Source organism: Schistocerca americana, chromosome 10, assembly GCF_021461395.2.
Source record: "Schistocerca americana isolate TAMUIC-IGC-003095 chromosome 10, iqSchAmer2.1, whole genome shotgun sequence".
Taxonomy (NCBI): Eukaryota; Metazoa; Arthropoda; class Insecta; order Orthoptera; family Acrididae; genus Schistocerca; species Schistocerca americana.
Genome location: NC_060128.1, coordinates 143,414,269 through 143,430,896, shown reverse-complemented (window position 1 = coordinate 143,430,896; position 16,628 = coordinate 143,414,269). Strand labels below are relative to the sequence as shown.

The 16,628-nt window shown below is 38.6% G+C and overlaps 1 protein-coding gene across 1 annotated transcript in view; it reads right to left on the bottom strand.

The window, feature by feature from the left end:
• Nucleotides 1–16,628, bottom strand: part of LOC124552612 (unconventional myosin-Ia) — a 730,641-nt gene that overhangs the window by 207,036 nt on the left and 506,977 nt on the right. Inside the window, exons 10-11 of the mRNA XM_047126936.1 lie at nt 11,877–11,989; nt 5,117–5,264 (exon numbers count right to left, since the gene is read on the bottom strand). Coding sequence (XP_046982892.1) covers nt 5,117–5,264; nt 11,877–11,989 — 261 coding nt within the window. The remainder of the gene's footprint in view (nt 1–5,116; nt 5,265–11,876; nt 11,990–16,628) is intronic.

The window sequence follows — 16,628 nt, the reverse complement described above, 5'->3', positions numbered from 1 at the left end:
TGCAAATAATTTAAGAAAAATGACAACATTATGGAAATGACAGATTGTTACTCATGATGCAGAGGAGATACTGAGTCACAAAGAGGCACAACAAAAGGAAGACTGCTATACATTTAAGCATTCGCCCAAAAGGCCTTTCTGTTGTGCAGAAAACACTCACATAAGCAGAACTCACACACACGACCATTGACTCTGGCCACTGATGATGTATGTGTCTGATTTGTGCTTGTGTGAAGGTATGTGTGTTTTCTACCCTACAAAAAGGGTTTTTGGCCTAAAGTTCACATTTAGAAGTTTTTTCTTTTTTTTTTTTTCTTTTTTGTTGAAAAGAAGATCAGCACAAAACAAGAAAAGATCAGTGGGTGCATTGGCAGACAGTGGCATACAATGAGGATGAGGGAGTGTGAACTGGGAGGAAGTGATAGGACAGAAGGGGTGAAAACAGTCGGGTGGCCGGCTGGAGTGGCCGAGCGGTTCTAGGCGCTACAGTCTGGAACTGCGCGACCGCTACGGTCGCAGGTTCGAATCCTGCCTCAGGCATTGATGTGTGTGATGTCCTTAGGTTAGTTAGGTTTAAGTAGTTCTAAGTTCTAGGGGACTGACGACCTCAGAAGTTTCCTCCCCCTCAGTCAATCCACCTCCTCCATACTCTCGTCCAGTCACCCTCACTGCATACCTCTCACCGTCCACAAACCCACTGATCTTTTCCCCTTCCCGCTCTTCCTCCTCCTCACAGCCTCCTGACACTGTGCCTGGTCCTACCACTGTCTAGTCCCTACATGCTCCTCCAGGCAGCCCTCTTGTCTCTCCCTACTCATAACCTGCTATCCATCCTTCCCATCCCATTCCAGATTGTCGATTTTGTTCAACGCGGCAGTTGCATTCTGGCTGCAGTGGCCGGAGATAGCAGCCGTGTGTGTGTGTGTGTGTGTGTGTGTGTGTATGTGTGTGTGTGTGTGTGTGTGTGTGTGTGTGTGTGAGGTGTGCCCCCGCTTGTGGGAATGTGTGTGTGTTTTCTTTTCTGAAGAAGGCTTTGACTGAAAGCTGGATGTGTAATGGTCTTTTTGTTGTATCTGTCTGCAACTCAATATGTCATGTTTACAGTGAGTAGCAATCTGTCTTTTTCATAGAACTGTTTACATTTTTAAAGAAATTAAATAAATTATATATAAAATAATAACAAAAAAAAACAATATACACAAAAAAGTGAGCACAATTTGTCCGCACATGCTGTTGTAACAGCAAAGCCCACCACCACAGCCCCACAGGGTTAGACAATATGATACCCCTCAATTCTCCATCTGTGAACAAGGTGAGGTAGGTCCATCCATCCATCCAACCATCCATCCATCAGTCCATCCCTCCCTAGTTACTCCCACTGCTCTGCCCCCTGATGGGATCAAATCCATTGCAATTTTGGACCATCTCACTTGTTTCATTGTCACTACATGTCCACCAACTGAAGTCTTTTGCCTTTCATCACTATAATGATAATAGGCTTCTTGCACAGTTATTATAGTTCTGTATTTTGGCTCATTCTTCATTCTCCAGTCGTTGGAACCCAGACCTGCTCATATATTTTCCTGAGGACCTTTTCCTCAAATGTAAGTAGTTGTTTATGGTCTTGTTTTTAAGTCCTCCAGGTTTGACAGCCATATATAGTACCAATGGCGTAATTAATGTTTTATAGAGTCTTAGTTTTAGTTGTTGATGATCTCCCTAGATCTTAATACAGGGTTTAGAGAGTTACAGCACCTGCTTCTCGCCTGCAGTGTGTGTTAATCTGCACTTCCATTAATGTTACTGCAGTAAACACTGTTCCAAGATATTTTAACTGTTTACATGCTTTCATCTGATATAGTTTACAGACAGATCTTGGGATTTATGGATCTTACTTCCTATGGATACATACTCTGTCTTTCAGTACTAATTTAAAGCCCAAACATTGATGCCACCAATTCCAGGATCTGAAACCTTTTCATTCTTCTTGCGTGCATCAATGTCACCTGCATGGCCAGATGGGCAATGCAGGGCTACTGTAAATGATTCAAGATGACTTAAACGAGGTTTCTAGTTGGTGAGATGAATGGCAACTAGTTCTAAATGTGGAAAAATGTAAGTTAATGTGGATGCATAGGAAGAACAAACCTATAATGTTCTGTTTCAGTATTACTAGTGTCCTGGTTGACACAGTCAAGTCATTTCAATATCTGACCACGACATCACAAAGCGATATGAAATGGAATGGAAGGATTATATGAGAACTGTGGCAGGGAAGACGAATGGTCAACTTTGGTTTATTGGGAGTATTTTAGAAAAGTGTGGTTCACTTGTAAAGGGGACCACATATAGGATGTTGGTGTGACATATTCTTGAGTACTGATAAAAGTGTTTGGGATCTGTACTAGGTTGGACTGAAGGAAGAGATCGAAGCAATTCAGAAGCGGAGAAGTGGTCTGCCAGATTTGTTACTGGTAGGTTCAAACAACATGTAAATGTTGCAGAGATCCTAGGAGAGTTCAAATGGGAATTCCTGGAGGGAAGGTGACATTGTTTTTGAGAAACACCATTGAGAAAATTTAGAGAACCAGTATCTGAAGCTGACTGCCAAACAATTCTACTGCTGCTAACATACATTGCACGTAAGGACCATGAAGATAAGATTCGAGAAGCTCATACAGAAGCATATAGACAGTTGTTTTTCACTCACTCTATTTGCAAGAGGAACAGCAAAGGAAATAATTAGTATTTGAGCAGAGGACCCTCCATCACAGTCCGTATGGTGACTTGTGGAGCATCTATGTAGCTGTAGATGTAGATTCATTTTATATTTTCCAAAGTATTAAATGTACAAACAGGAGTGGTGCACAAATAGAACCAAAAACTCACCTAGTTTGCACTGTGCCAACCAACAAAGCAAGAAAAGAGTTTTTGTGTGTTGGAATATGCAAGATGTTTATCTGTTACAATAGTGCAGTGGGCATTCAAGAGTAATTATGAAACAGAACTTCCATGTAAACAGAGCATTGTGCACTGGTATAGACAATTTAGGGATACTAGTTGCCTCGGTAAACAGAAAAGTACTGGCTTACCAAGTGTTCCAGATGCAACTGTGAAGAGCGTAAGGGAAAATTTTGTATGCAGTCCAAAAAATGGTCCACAAAAGTCATGAACTGTGTGGAAGATACTGTGATGGAACACCCCCTCATTGTAGCATTGCAGCATCAATGTTTGTCACTGCCTAAATGACGAACTTTTGCATTGCTCAATTGGGTGTAGTGGTGAATATGATGTGCCTGTGTTCCCTTCACGTGCAGATTGCCTGACTCAACAGTTTAACAGTTTTTCCTTTGGGGGTACATTAAGGCTAGGTTCACAGTCATTTTTTGTGAAGTATACATTTCTAGAATGTTGGGACGTAAAGGTTTATTGATCCATGTGTTGCAAAAGTTTCTACAGCCTATTGTTCAAAACTGTGTCACAGCTGCCATGGGACACTCTAAACCAGAGATGCCTGGCTCAGGTAGAAAACTTGCTGTGGCAGGACGCATGTTTACAAAATGATTTGTACTGCAGTATGCATGCAAACACACTCGCCAAAAAAGCTGATAAACAATGTGTTGAAGCTGCCAAATGCAGCATATCCAGTCAGCCAGATCAGCTTTTCTCCTCAAGAAGAACAAAGCAATTGCTAATGAGCCATTTTGAATTTTGAAAATCGAACTTCAGATTTGTGTTCAGCGACATCAAAAATATATAATAATGTGTAATTTTATGCAAATTGAACTAATAATACATATAAAAGTTTTCCTTATATTTTATACTAGTTTTTTTGAGAAACAATTTTCCAGAACTGCATACAGCATAAAATAAAAACGGTTCAACTTATTAACATCTACCTTTGATGCCAGAGAAGTAAACACTTTTTCTGGGAGTTTATACCTACAACACATGAAATTTGTTATTATTAACTATTTTTTGTGAAGCCATAAAGAGTGGGAAAAAAACCAAAAATCGAACTCAAAGTTTGAGTTAGTACCAAATTGTTAAATTTAAGATTATTTCATTTTGAGTAGGTATAAACTCCCCTGAATTTAATTTAGTATCAACAGATGTTATCCATTTTTTATTTCAGATAACTCCTGAGGGGCTACACTGCACGCAGTCTGCGTACTTCAAACTCACAGGCCCTTGACCAAACCATAACTACGGTTGTAATTTTTTAAAAAAATTGGAAATCTAAAATAAAGTACAAAGTATGGCCAATCATAATCCCCAAACAGTTCCTTTGTATCGTTTTTTATTGTTTCAAAAAAATAAAAGTTCCAAACTTTGCCTACTTCCTTGCTCATTTGAATGAGAACCTGGCCTTAAGGACCACATTTACATACCACTGCTGCTAATGACACCGGACCTGCTCAGGGAATGCATCAATGTCACTGTGATGACAAGATGTTCCTACAGAAGGTATGGAATGAACTCAGCTGCCACTTGGACACATGTAGTGTGACCACAGAGATATATTTCAAAAATGTCTCATCTGACTGGGCCCAGTCCTGGGCCTTTAAGACACCTGCAACTCCTACACTCACTACCGAGCGCATTTGTTCCTTAATGTTTTTTGTTTCTGGTAACAAAACTCGGTTTCAGCAGCTGGGCTACAGTGCTGGGACAATGCAGTCACATATGTGTATGTGTACATTCTTGTTTATCAGTTAGCACTATCCAAAAACTTAGCACAGATATCATACTAATTTCTGTGCCTATCAACAGAGCAGCAGTTGAACTATTATGTTTACTCCTTCCATTTTTTACATTGCGCCCAGAACTTTATAGTACTGCATTATGTGCCCAGTTGCAGCTCAATGTGTCCTCTATATTGTGAAGTGTTGCCTTTCCCTCACAATAATGTTTCAGAACTGTACCCACAGCATTGTGGAAGAACAACAGGATGTGATGTGTATGAATAACATTTGGTCCTAGCTTCCAATAACAAAGTTATAAATATTATATATATTTTTTGTAATTCTAGCTAGTATGCCACCAGTTGAAAGAACTGTCTCATTTTTAACATATTATCTGGTATAAAACAATACTGAAAAGTATAAATTCTCACCATAATCATTGTTTACAGTACAGCCTTCTGTGCCATCAATATTATTCGTTGGCACAAAAGTGATGTTGCCTAGCTTCAGTACGGAAGCAACAATCTTGAAGACACTCATCACCTCGTCCTGCATGAACCCCAGCGTATCCATAGCTCTCTGCAACAAAATGAGTAGTCTAATCTTAAATTATCTTCTTTTGTAAACCATTAAGACAACACATTATTTCTTTCCCATCATCTCATACTTGTACAAAACGAAAGTAAAGGAGTTTTATATGAAATACATACACAGCAGTATTTAACAATAAAACCACTAGTGTTTTAATGTTCACGTATAAACCACTGCAGATGTGTCAAAAAGGTTAGCCCAAAATGAAATATGAACCATATGAATATTGGGAAAGTGAAGGTTTACTAGTAATAAAAACTGCTAACAGAGTGAAGATCTTAATAGGTATAAACAAAAGGGTTAACACTTTTGACAAGACTCATATCATCTGTACATTCTTTTTCTGAATTATAATTCAGAAAAAGAATGTACAGATGATATGAGTCTTGTCAAAAGTGTTTACCGTAAATTCACTCAGAATTATGATTTACAACAGGGACAGCTGAATAGAGCATGGTAGAACTTAAAAATGAAAGTTATTGATTCCAGTTCATCTCAGTCCTTGGATCTGAATGACTTGTCTCACTTACACTTTTTCTTTCTTCCATCTGTAGCTGCTGTCTATTTCTTGACGAAAGAATTACTGGGTCTGAATGCTTGCAATTCTTCCATCTTTCTTTAAGTGATACAATTTAACACCGAACATGCAGACAAGAGAACAGTACCTTTCGTGCCTTGCACGTAGAGAAATAACACACATGCAAGCTTAAAATCGATGCAGGCACTTTAGTTGCTTTGGTTTGAAGCTGGTATTTTTATCTTTCTTGTGCATATTTCAGTGACAATTTTCGGTTCCCACATCACTGAACCAACACTGCCATTACACCTTCTATCTTGTTTCCTGTATTTATAATTATTATTTGAATGTCTGGTCATACACTATCTGATCTTAAGTATCAGGACACATATTTGTGGACATTAATATGGGGTGTGCCCAACCTTCACCTTTTTGATGGGCTGCACTAAGTTGGGGACACTTCAAATGAGGTGCCTGAATGTCTGTGAAGGAATTGCAGCCCATTCTCTATCATGAGCTGAAATACAAGAAGGTAGTGATGTTGGATGCTGGGGTTTCTTGTTAAGTAAATGTTGTAACTCATCCTGAAGGTGTTTCGGTGGGTTCAGGTCAGGACTCTGGAAGACCAGTCCATTTCAGCTGTGAGGGGCATTTGAAAAGTCTGTGCAAAGTCCGAGAGATGGCGCCACTGGTGTGTATACAGGTCATGTTTAGTTAATAGCATCTTTGGAAAGAACGCACACCAAGTTTCAGCCATGTTGGGCTATTTCGTTGTGTTTGGCATTCGTGTGAGTCACGGAAGTCAAGTGATTGTCGAAAGATGGACGAAGAAGAATTTCGTGTGGTGATTAAACATTACTTTATGAAAGGCGTAATGCCTCAGGAGACTAAAGAGAAGCTTGATAAACATTACAGTGACTCTGCGCCTTCGATTAGAACAGTTTATAACTGGTTTCAAAATTTTTGGATAGGTCATATGGGCACAAGTTATGCTGAACATTTTGGACACCCTGTGGAGGTTACGACTCCAGAAATCATTGATAAAATCCATGATATCGTGATGGATGACAGAAGAGTTAAGGTGTGTGAGATTGCTAGTGCTGTGGGTATCTCGAATGAATGGGTACATAATATTTTGCATAAGCATTTCGACATGAGAAAGCTATCCGCAAGATGGGTTCCACGATTGCTCACGCTTGACCAAAAACGGTGTCGTGTGGAGTGTTCCTACGATGGTTTGCAGCTGTTAAGGAAGAATCCACAGGACTTTAAGCATTGTTTCGTCACTGTGGATACATGAATACACTCCTGAGACCAAACAACAATCTAAACAATGGGTTACCAAGGGAGAACCTGCACCAAAAAAGGCGAAGACCATTCCTTCGGCCAGAAAGGTTATGGCGACTGTATTTCAGGATTCGCAAGGGATAATCCTCATCGACTACCTACAAAAAGGGTAAAACTATTACAGGTGCATATTATTCATCGTTATTGGACTGTCTGAAAACTGAGCTGCAAGGCAAAAAAGTCCTTTTCCATCACGACAATGCACCGGCACACACCTCAGCAGTTGTGGTCGCAAAATTATTGGAAATACTATTCCAGGTCGTTTCACATCCCCCTTTTCTCCAGACTTGGCTCCCTCGGACTACTATTTGTTCCCTAATTTGAAGAAATGGCTGGCAGGACAAAGATTTTATTCAAACGAGGAGGTGATTGCAGCAACTAATTGCTATTTTGCAGACTTGGACAATTCCTATTATTTGGAAGGGATCAACAAATAAGAATAACATTGGACAATGTGTCTAAAAGGAGACTGTTGAAGAATAAAAAAGGTTTACCCCAAACACATAAATAGTTTTTATTTTTGCACGGACTTTTCAAATGCCCCTCGTATGATACTGTCCACAAACCATTGCCCCACAGAGCTTCTTTATGACAGGATGCATTGTTATGCTGAGACTATCAACAATCATCCCCACTATAAAATGTGTTCATATCGTTCTACATTTAGCATCTTTTTATGTGCAATATGGGATCGCAACCTAAACAGAAAAGACACACCCACACTGTAAAATCACCTCCTCTGTACTTCCCTGCCAACACGACACATGATGGTGGGTAACATTCTCCAGGCACACACTCAACTTAAACATTTCCAATGAATTTCCACCAGATGAAACATAATTAATCACTTCAAATCACTCCTTTCCAGTCATCCACTGTCCAGTGCCATCACTCCTTACACTATCACAAACATCAGTTGGCAATGGTTGGTAAAATATGTGACTTATAAGGCTCTGCTTGGCCACTGTACCCATTCTTTTTAACTCCTCACAGACAGTCATTGTGCTAGCTGGACTGCTGGAACACTTTGGAAGTCAGAAGTGATTCTTTCAACTGAACTAATGTGATTTTTTAAATACACTCTCTACAGTGCTCTACTGTTGCTGTGTGTCAGTACATGAGGTCTGCTTGATCCTGTTTCAGCTGTGGTTGCTTCTTCACGTTTCCGCTTCACAATCACATTGCAAACGGCAACCCGTGCAGCTTTAGAAGAATTAATGAAAAACTGCTCCACTTCCTGTTGAGAACTTTAGTGACTGTATTACCAGTTCTATCTTTCAAATTCTAAAGGTGGCAGGGGTAAAATATAGGGAGTGAAAGACTATTTACAATTTGTACAGAAGCAAGATGGCAGTTATGAGAGCCAAGGGGCATGAAAGGGAAGCAGTGGTTGGGAAGGGAGTGAGACAGGGTTGTAGCCTCTCCCCGATGTTATTCAATCTGTATATTGAGCAAGCAGTAAAGGAAACAAAAGACAAATTCGGAGTAGGAATTAAAATCTATGGAGAAGAAATATAAACTTTGAGGTTTGCCAATGACATTGTAATTCTGTCACAGACAGCAAAGGACTTGGAAGAGCAGTCGAATGGAATGGACAGTGTCTTGAAAGGAGGATATACGATGAACAATGACAAAAGTAAAATGAGGATAATGGAATGTAGTCGAATTAAATCAGGTGATGCTGAGGGAATTAGATTAGGAAATGAGATACTTAAAGAAGTAAAGGAGTTTTGCTATTTGGGGAGCAAAATAACTGATGATGGTCGAAGAAGAGAGGATATAAAATGTAGACTGGCAATGGCAAGGAAAGCGTTTTGAAGAGAAATTTGTTAACATCGAGTGTCAGGAAGCTGTTTCTGAAAGTATTTGTATGGAGTGTAGTCATGTATGGAAGTGAAACATGGACGATAAATAGTTTGGACAAGAAGAGAATAGAAGCTATCAAAATGTGGTGCTACAGAAGGATGCTGAAGATTAGATGGGTAGATCACATAACTAATGGGGAAGTATTGAACAGAATTGGGGAGAAGAGGAGTTTGTGGCACAACCTGACAAGAAGAAGGGACCGGTTGGTAGGACATATTCTGAGGCATCAAGGGATCACAAATTTAGCATTGGAGGGCAGTGTGGAGGGTAAAAATCGTAGAGGGGGACCAAGAGATAAATACACTAAACAGATTCAGAAGGATGTAGGTTGCAGTAAGTACTGGGACATGAAGAAGCTTGCACAGGATAGAGTAGCATGGAGAGCTGCATCAAACCAGTCTCAGGACTGAAGACCACAACAACAACAACCAGTTCTGGCTTTTACAAGGTGTACAACATTGCTTGTGCCATTTCCCGATAGGTGGCGACAACGGTAAGTAGCGGTCGAAAGAAATAAATCGCAGACGTCAGGCAGTTAGCTTGGACCTCAGTCAACATAACCTCATTCAAACATTAGTCGATTTGTGTCTGCATCATAAAGTTGTTCTTGATTGAAAATGTCAGTTTACGAGTCTAATTATCGTCATTTACGGGCGGTGTTACTGTTTTGTTTCAATATGAAGAAAACAGTGGCTGAGTCTCAGCAAATGCTCTCAAGTACGTATGGTAGGGACGCTATTAATGAAAGAACATGTCATGAGTGGTTTCAATGCTTCAAGAATGGTGATTTTAAAGTCGTAGTCTGGCATAGTGAGCGAATGTTTTCGAAGATGCAGAATTGGAGACATTGCTTAGTGAAGACCCATGTCAAACTCAAGAAGAATTGGCATGATTAGTGGAAGTGACACAGCAAGCCATTTCAAAATGTCTCAAGGCTATGGGCACGATTCAGAAAGAAGGAACTTGGGTCCCATGTGAGCTGAAACCAAGAGACGTTGAAAGCATTTGTGTGTTTGTGAACAGTTGCTTCAGAGGCAAAAACAGAAGGTATTTCTGCATCGCATTGTCACTGGTGATGAAAAATTGGTTCATTACAATAACCCTAAATGCAAAAAATCATGGGGATATCCCAGCCATGCTTCAATGTAAACGGCCAAACCAAATATTCATGGCTACAAGATCATGCTCTGCATTTGGTGGGACCAGCTCGGTGTTGTGTACTATGAGGTGTTAAAACCAAGTGAAACAATCGCATGTGCTTGTTATTGAATGCAATTAATGTGTTTGAGCAGAGCATTAAAAGACAAATGGCCACAATACAGTGAGAGGCATGATAAAGTGATTTGCAGCATGACAACACTTGACCCCACATTGCAGAAGGGATCAAAACGTACTTGGAAACGTTAAAATGGGAAGTCGTACTTCTCCCGCCATATTCTCCAGATATTGCTCCCTCTGACTATCACCTATTTAGATCAATGGTGCATGGCCTGGCTGACCAACACTTTTGATCTCACAAAGAAATCACAAATCGGATCGATTTGTGGATCGCTTCAACAGAAGAAAAATTTTTTTGATGCGGGTTTCGTACAGTGCCCAAAAGATGGGGGAAAGGAGTGTCCAGCGATGGAAAATACTTTCATTAAAGCCTCAAATGTTGGGGAAAAAACGGCGGAAGTTCTGAAAATTGCCATAAACATGGCAGATATATAAAAATTGTATATAACAAAAGATGAGAAAAATGGCTTCCATCTGTATACTATAAGTACAAGTAGGAATATCAACAATGTAGGAGAAGATAGACCGCTACTTATGTAAAAATGAAATATTAAGTAGCAGACAGCCACAATTACAAACAGTTACACATTAGCTTTCAGCCATAGCCTACATCAGAACAAGAAAGAGAAATACACACCATTCATTCACACAAGCAAGCACACCTCACACACATGACTGCCAACTCTGGCAGCTCGGGTAAGAATGCTGAGCTAGAGTATATAGATAGAATATAAGTACAGATAAGGGTATAAAATGACATTATACAGGCTGAATGGCGAACTACTCAGCCTTTATAATGTCATTTTATACTCTGGACTGATAAGGTAAGGAATGAAATGGTTCTCCAGAGAATCATCAAGGAAAGGAATATATACGGATAACACTGACAAGAAGGAGGGGCTGGATGATTTGAAATCTTTTAAGAAATCAGGGAATAACTTTCATGGACCTAGAGGGAGCTGTAGAGGGTAAAAATTGTGGAGGAATACATTCAGAAAGTAATTGAGGACATAGATTGCAAGTGCTACTCTGAGATGAAGAGGCTGGCACAGGAGAGAAACTCGGTGGGCTGCATCAAATCAGTCATAATACAATAGTGGAATCAGCAATGTTCTCAACAGCAACTGGAGCGATTTTTCAGTAACTCAACAAACAGTGGCGGAATCATCACATGGAGAAACTAACAAGCTTCAGAAGGTTTGAAATGTCCCTCATAGATTTGTGAATTAGGTGACATCCAATGACTAGTCCATGTTCTAAGTCACTGAGGTAACCTGAGCGACCAATGCTGCTGCTGCTACTGTTACTCTACTGACAGCACAGTGCTCCCTGGCTCCTTTTATACTGATAGGACTGTCTCTTGTAACATCTAGCAATCAAATCTGTATTACATGAGGGTGTTTGGTTACTTTTGATCAGAAATTGTAAATTTCTCTGATTTCTAATGTCTAAAGAACACATAGTTGATTTCTACCAAGCTGGGTGCTGACTGTTTAAGATTATATCCAGTTTTATAATAGAAATTTTTATGGAAGCTGTAAATTATAGGAAAAACCACTAAAAACTAGTAAGTGTAAGGAAAGTAAACAAACCCTGGTGACTTGGAAATCGTGTCGATCGTCTATACTGTCAGGACCGTGGCAGCGATTGTTGCTGTTGCGTAAGAAGCTGTAATTATCCAGGTTGCGTTGCAGCTTCAGCTGTTCTGAAATATAACCATCCGAGATAATTCACAATAAAATGCTGCTGCAGTATATCTTTTTATGCATTTATTTTTCTATAGTAATTGTTGTCTCACAAATACATGCATCTCTAGGTATTGACATGTGATTGTTCCTCAAGATACGCACAGGGCGTGAGGACGAAAAATGTTATTGAGAATTTACTGAAGGACAGTGACTATACAGTTCGTGTGACTAGTGCAAACAATGTAGCACACAATAAAGCCAAAAATTATACAGGGTGTTTGGAAATTCCCATTACAAACTTCTGGGACTCGTAGAGGGGAGTGAGTACACAATATTTTGAACAGGAACCCACATCTGGAAATGTATGATTCCATTCTACAATGGTCAGAGTTGGTTGTCCTGATATGCAATAGGGTAGACAGGATGATGTATCACCGAATGTCCATCAGGAAATGTGTCAGTACCTTGCTTCAGATGTGCAGATTGGAGACATCTCAACAGAAATGGTGAAAGATGGATAGGCCTAGATGGTCCACCCGCATGACCACTGCGATTGCGGGATTTAACACTTATGGATTACTTCTTGGGGGGTCATATGCAAAGTTTAATTTGTGAGACTCCTGTACAGACAGAGGAACATTTGCTCACAAGAGTTCAGGTCGCTGCACAAGAAGTTGAAGAGATGCCAGGAGGCAAGGACAGTGTGTACCAGAATGTGCTCCATAGATACAATGTCTGTAACAATATTGATGGTTGCCACATCGAGCCGCTGTTGTAATGCGTTAGTACTGTTCTGTACACAAGGTATGCTGGGTTCTTTTTTCTTTTGGAATAATGTAAACACCTAATGTTTAAGTGTTAATACAAACAAATGTGCTTAAGTAATAAATGGTTGTTTTATTACATTTCCTTTTGAATTGTTACCTAATAATGGTACTGTGTCACACCTAATTCAATTCCTAAAGCGGAAGTAGATGTGTCATACATCTGAATTGAAACTGGTGTAGAACAGAAATGTAATGTTTATAGACACGGGTTCCTATTCAAAATATTATGTACTCACTCTCCTCTACAAGTCCTAGAAGTTTGTAATGGAAATTTCCGACAGGTTCCAAGAATTTGTTTGGACATAAATAAGATGAACACTGTTTTTGTGATGATACCTAATCTTTAATTTACATGTTGACAAACAGACCTGACACATAATATTAAAATCAGACAATGCTGTTCCATTTATGCCAAATGCAATGTAGTGATATGGTGAACATCTAAATGACCATGGCAAGAAATTTCTGTCAATAGATAAACAAAATTATAAATGAAGGCAAAAGACTGGTTTTAAAAGACAGTCTTTCTGTCAAGCTCATTTCCTCCTGTTTAAAGAAATCAACATTACAGAGGAAGGAGGGGTACAAATCACATGTAAGAGGGAACTGCAGTAGATCAATTCATTCACATAATTGTGCTGTTCTAGTCCATCTAGTGAAAATAAATGAAGCCCAAGAAAAATCAAAATACTTTTCAGTGTCAACAACAAGTTTCTCCTTCTTCATATAAATCTACAATCTCTTAGAGGTAAAGACTTTTGTTTTCCTCATGCATACTTGCTAGTTGTTAGCTATTGCAGAACAAATATTTCACATGGTATGGTCTCAATCTACATTAAAAGCAACTTTGATACACAGTTCTCAGTCACAGACCTTAGCAAAATATCCCTTGAAGGTACATTTGAAGTTGCTGGTACTGCAACCCACACACAAAAATCTTAATTGTCTCAGTTTATCAAACATCAACCTCTGGTGACATAGTATTTACAGAAAAATTAATACTTCAATACTGCTGCTGTCCAATATAAGCAGCATAAAATTATAATTGTATGTGTTATTAACATACATATGAGCAAAAATACAAAAATGTGACTGACATGGTCAATTCTCTGAAGTCACTGAACTACTACTGTCTCAATGAAACATCCACTACGCTAAATGCATCTCTTAATAAAAATTTGCAATACATTTTAGTGTTTCTTTCTTCAAATTAACGTAGCTGCTATTTTAGACATGAAAGAATGAATAGAATTAACCACACAGCAAGATCAAAATCATCAGAGACAAAGCACAAGCTGACAAAGGAATAGGGAAAAGTGGGGGAAATGAATTTGGGCAAGTATTCCTCACAGTAACAGTTCCAGAGTTATGCTTAATGAATTTATGCTTAATGAATTTAGACCTAATTCTGGATGGTCAGACGGGGATTTGAACCCTGCTCCTGGGGTATGCTTGTCCTCTGACTTGGCTCCTGTGTCACCAAGGTCAATTATGTTACAAAGATGTGCAGTACTTCATTCCCACTACCCACAAGAGGAATATGACAACAAGTTTTCAGCAAGTATACTAAATTACACACTTTTCTGCGCTTAAATTTAATAAGGTAATGTGTATACCATGGCATTACGATTCTCTCTGAAGTTTTGTGTAGAAGATTTGTTAAAGTAGCTACAGTAGATGTAGTGGCACATCACATAAGTTTACATATGTAACATACATCTCATATATCATATTACTGACATTTTTGTGTATTTTAAGCACAATGATACTTCATGTAGCAAAAGTATCTAGCCCAAGTTTCAGCAAAAATTTGACTACTATCTACATCCAACAGAAACAACACAAGTAATCAGTGTTGTAGTGGCAACAGCAATATTAAGAGAGAATTTGGTTTTATATACTTTTCTGCATCTGGATAGTCCATTATAAAAACTAAATAGGTTCCTGGCTTTTAAGCTACATGCAGACATTATGATACTCATTTATAGCCGGCCATGATTATAGTTATGCATCTTTCAGTGTGAGAATGGATCTTCTTTTCAAAAAGAAAGCTTCCCTACTAAATTAAACTATTATCTGTCAGTGTGCAGTTACAATCTGAGTAGTAAAAGTGTCTATGGCCATTACTAATCAGTCTACAATAGTTACAGTCCTGAATTTAGACATGAGAACTATATACAATTCCTTGTTCCTAATATTTTGTCTAGTTAGACACTTGAATAAAAGATACAATTTAACCTTTTTGAGACTTGACCAAAGATAAGCTCACAGCAATTAATGAGTTAATGTAAATTCAATAAAAACTGCTCAACTGTCCTCACCAAAGTACTTTTAGTAGTGGCAGTATCAGAAAAACCTGCCCCTTGTTTTTGTTTCCCTTTCAGGGGCTTTTAAATTAAAAACGCAAGATAAATGGATGTCGCTTGCTGAAAGCCTCGGTCCTAACAATGCATCATCCATCACATGTTGTTAGGGGTGTCAGCCACACCATAAAGCTATTGTGCATGCCAGCCTACGCAGCAGACGTCACACTGGGAGTGTCTGGGCTCTATTCATTATATGAGAGCAGAAAAGGCATTAAAAAGTACCAAAAGTTTGTCATTATCCACAAAAAGACATCTTGCTTAGCACAGAATTAATGTGCTGTACAAAAGTTATGAAAGAATCAAACATTTTCAACAATCTACACTGCAAAAATAATGAAAAACACTAAATGAAAATGAAACTTCTTTCAACTGGAGTGAAATGCACATTCCCATCTTACAGTTATTATAAAATATCTGCAATATTTTACAGTTAATAGCATCCTATCAAATATTGACAGTTTTGCAAAACTGTGACTGTCCTGTGATAATACACAGTAGCAACCAATCACGATTTGGTTTTTGTTCAATTTGTCTACAAAACAGCATTACTTCTTTCTTTCTTTCTTCCTTTGCACTAGTGTTTATCCTGTCTAGTACAGGGGCTGCTTTACCAGGATTTAGCAAACTTTATTTTATTACTAGTGAATATGGCAATGCTGCACAACTGCTAAATTTGTATGGGATTTGAAAATATATTTATTTATTTATTTACATTTTCTTTGCGTGAAGCCATCGTAGTGATTGCTTTTGCAAATGTCAGACTTAATACTATGGTTATACTTACACTTATAAAATACACTATACTCTGTAGCTGTTGCTTCTTATGTCTATTTTCTACATTTATCACATTACAATGCCTCATGTTACAATGCTAATGCCTCATGTTACAATCACTATCTTAATATTCATTGAAAGAATATAAACATTTTTCTATTAGAAAAGACTTTAATTTTGTTTTAGAAACATTCCCCGTGTACATTCTTAGAGAGTTTGGTAGCCAGTTATACCAAATCAAACCACTAATATATGGACTTCCATCAGTCATTTTTAATGTTGTTCTGTTACAGAAATAGTTACACTTTGTTCTAGTGTTGTGATCATGTACATCACTGCCCTTGATAGCTTCTGTTGGTTGACTTTGTATATGTCTTATTGCTCTTTTCTGTAGTAGTAGTAGTATTCTTTTTAAATTTACACCAGCTGCACAGCCCCACAGTTCAATTCCGTAATTGTGAAAGGAGTAAAGTGTTCCATAATACACTAATTTCAGTGCTTGGCTAGGAACTATCTTTGCGAGCTGACTGAGGAGATATATGGCACTACTGACTTTTCCGCATACGAAATTAATGTGGTACATCCACCACAAATGTTCATCAACATACACACCCAGTAATTTACAGTTACCATTTTCTGTTGCAGAGATATTACACACACTATTCACATTGTTGGGGTGAGAACTGCCT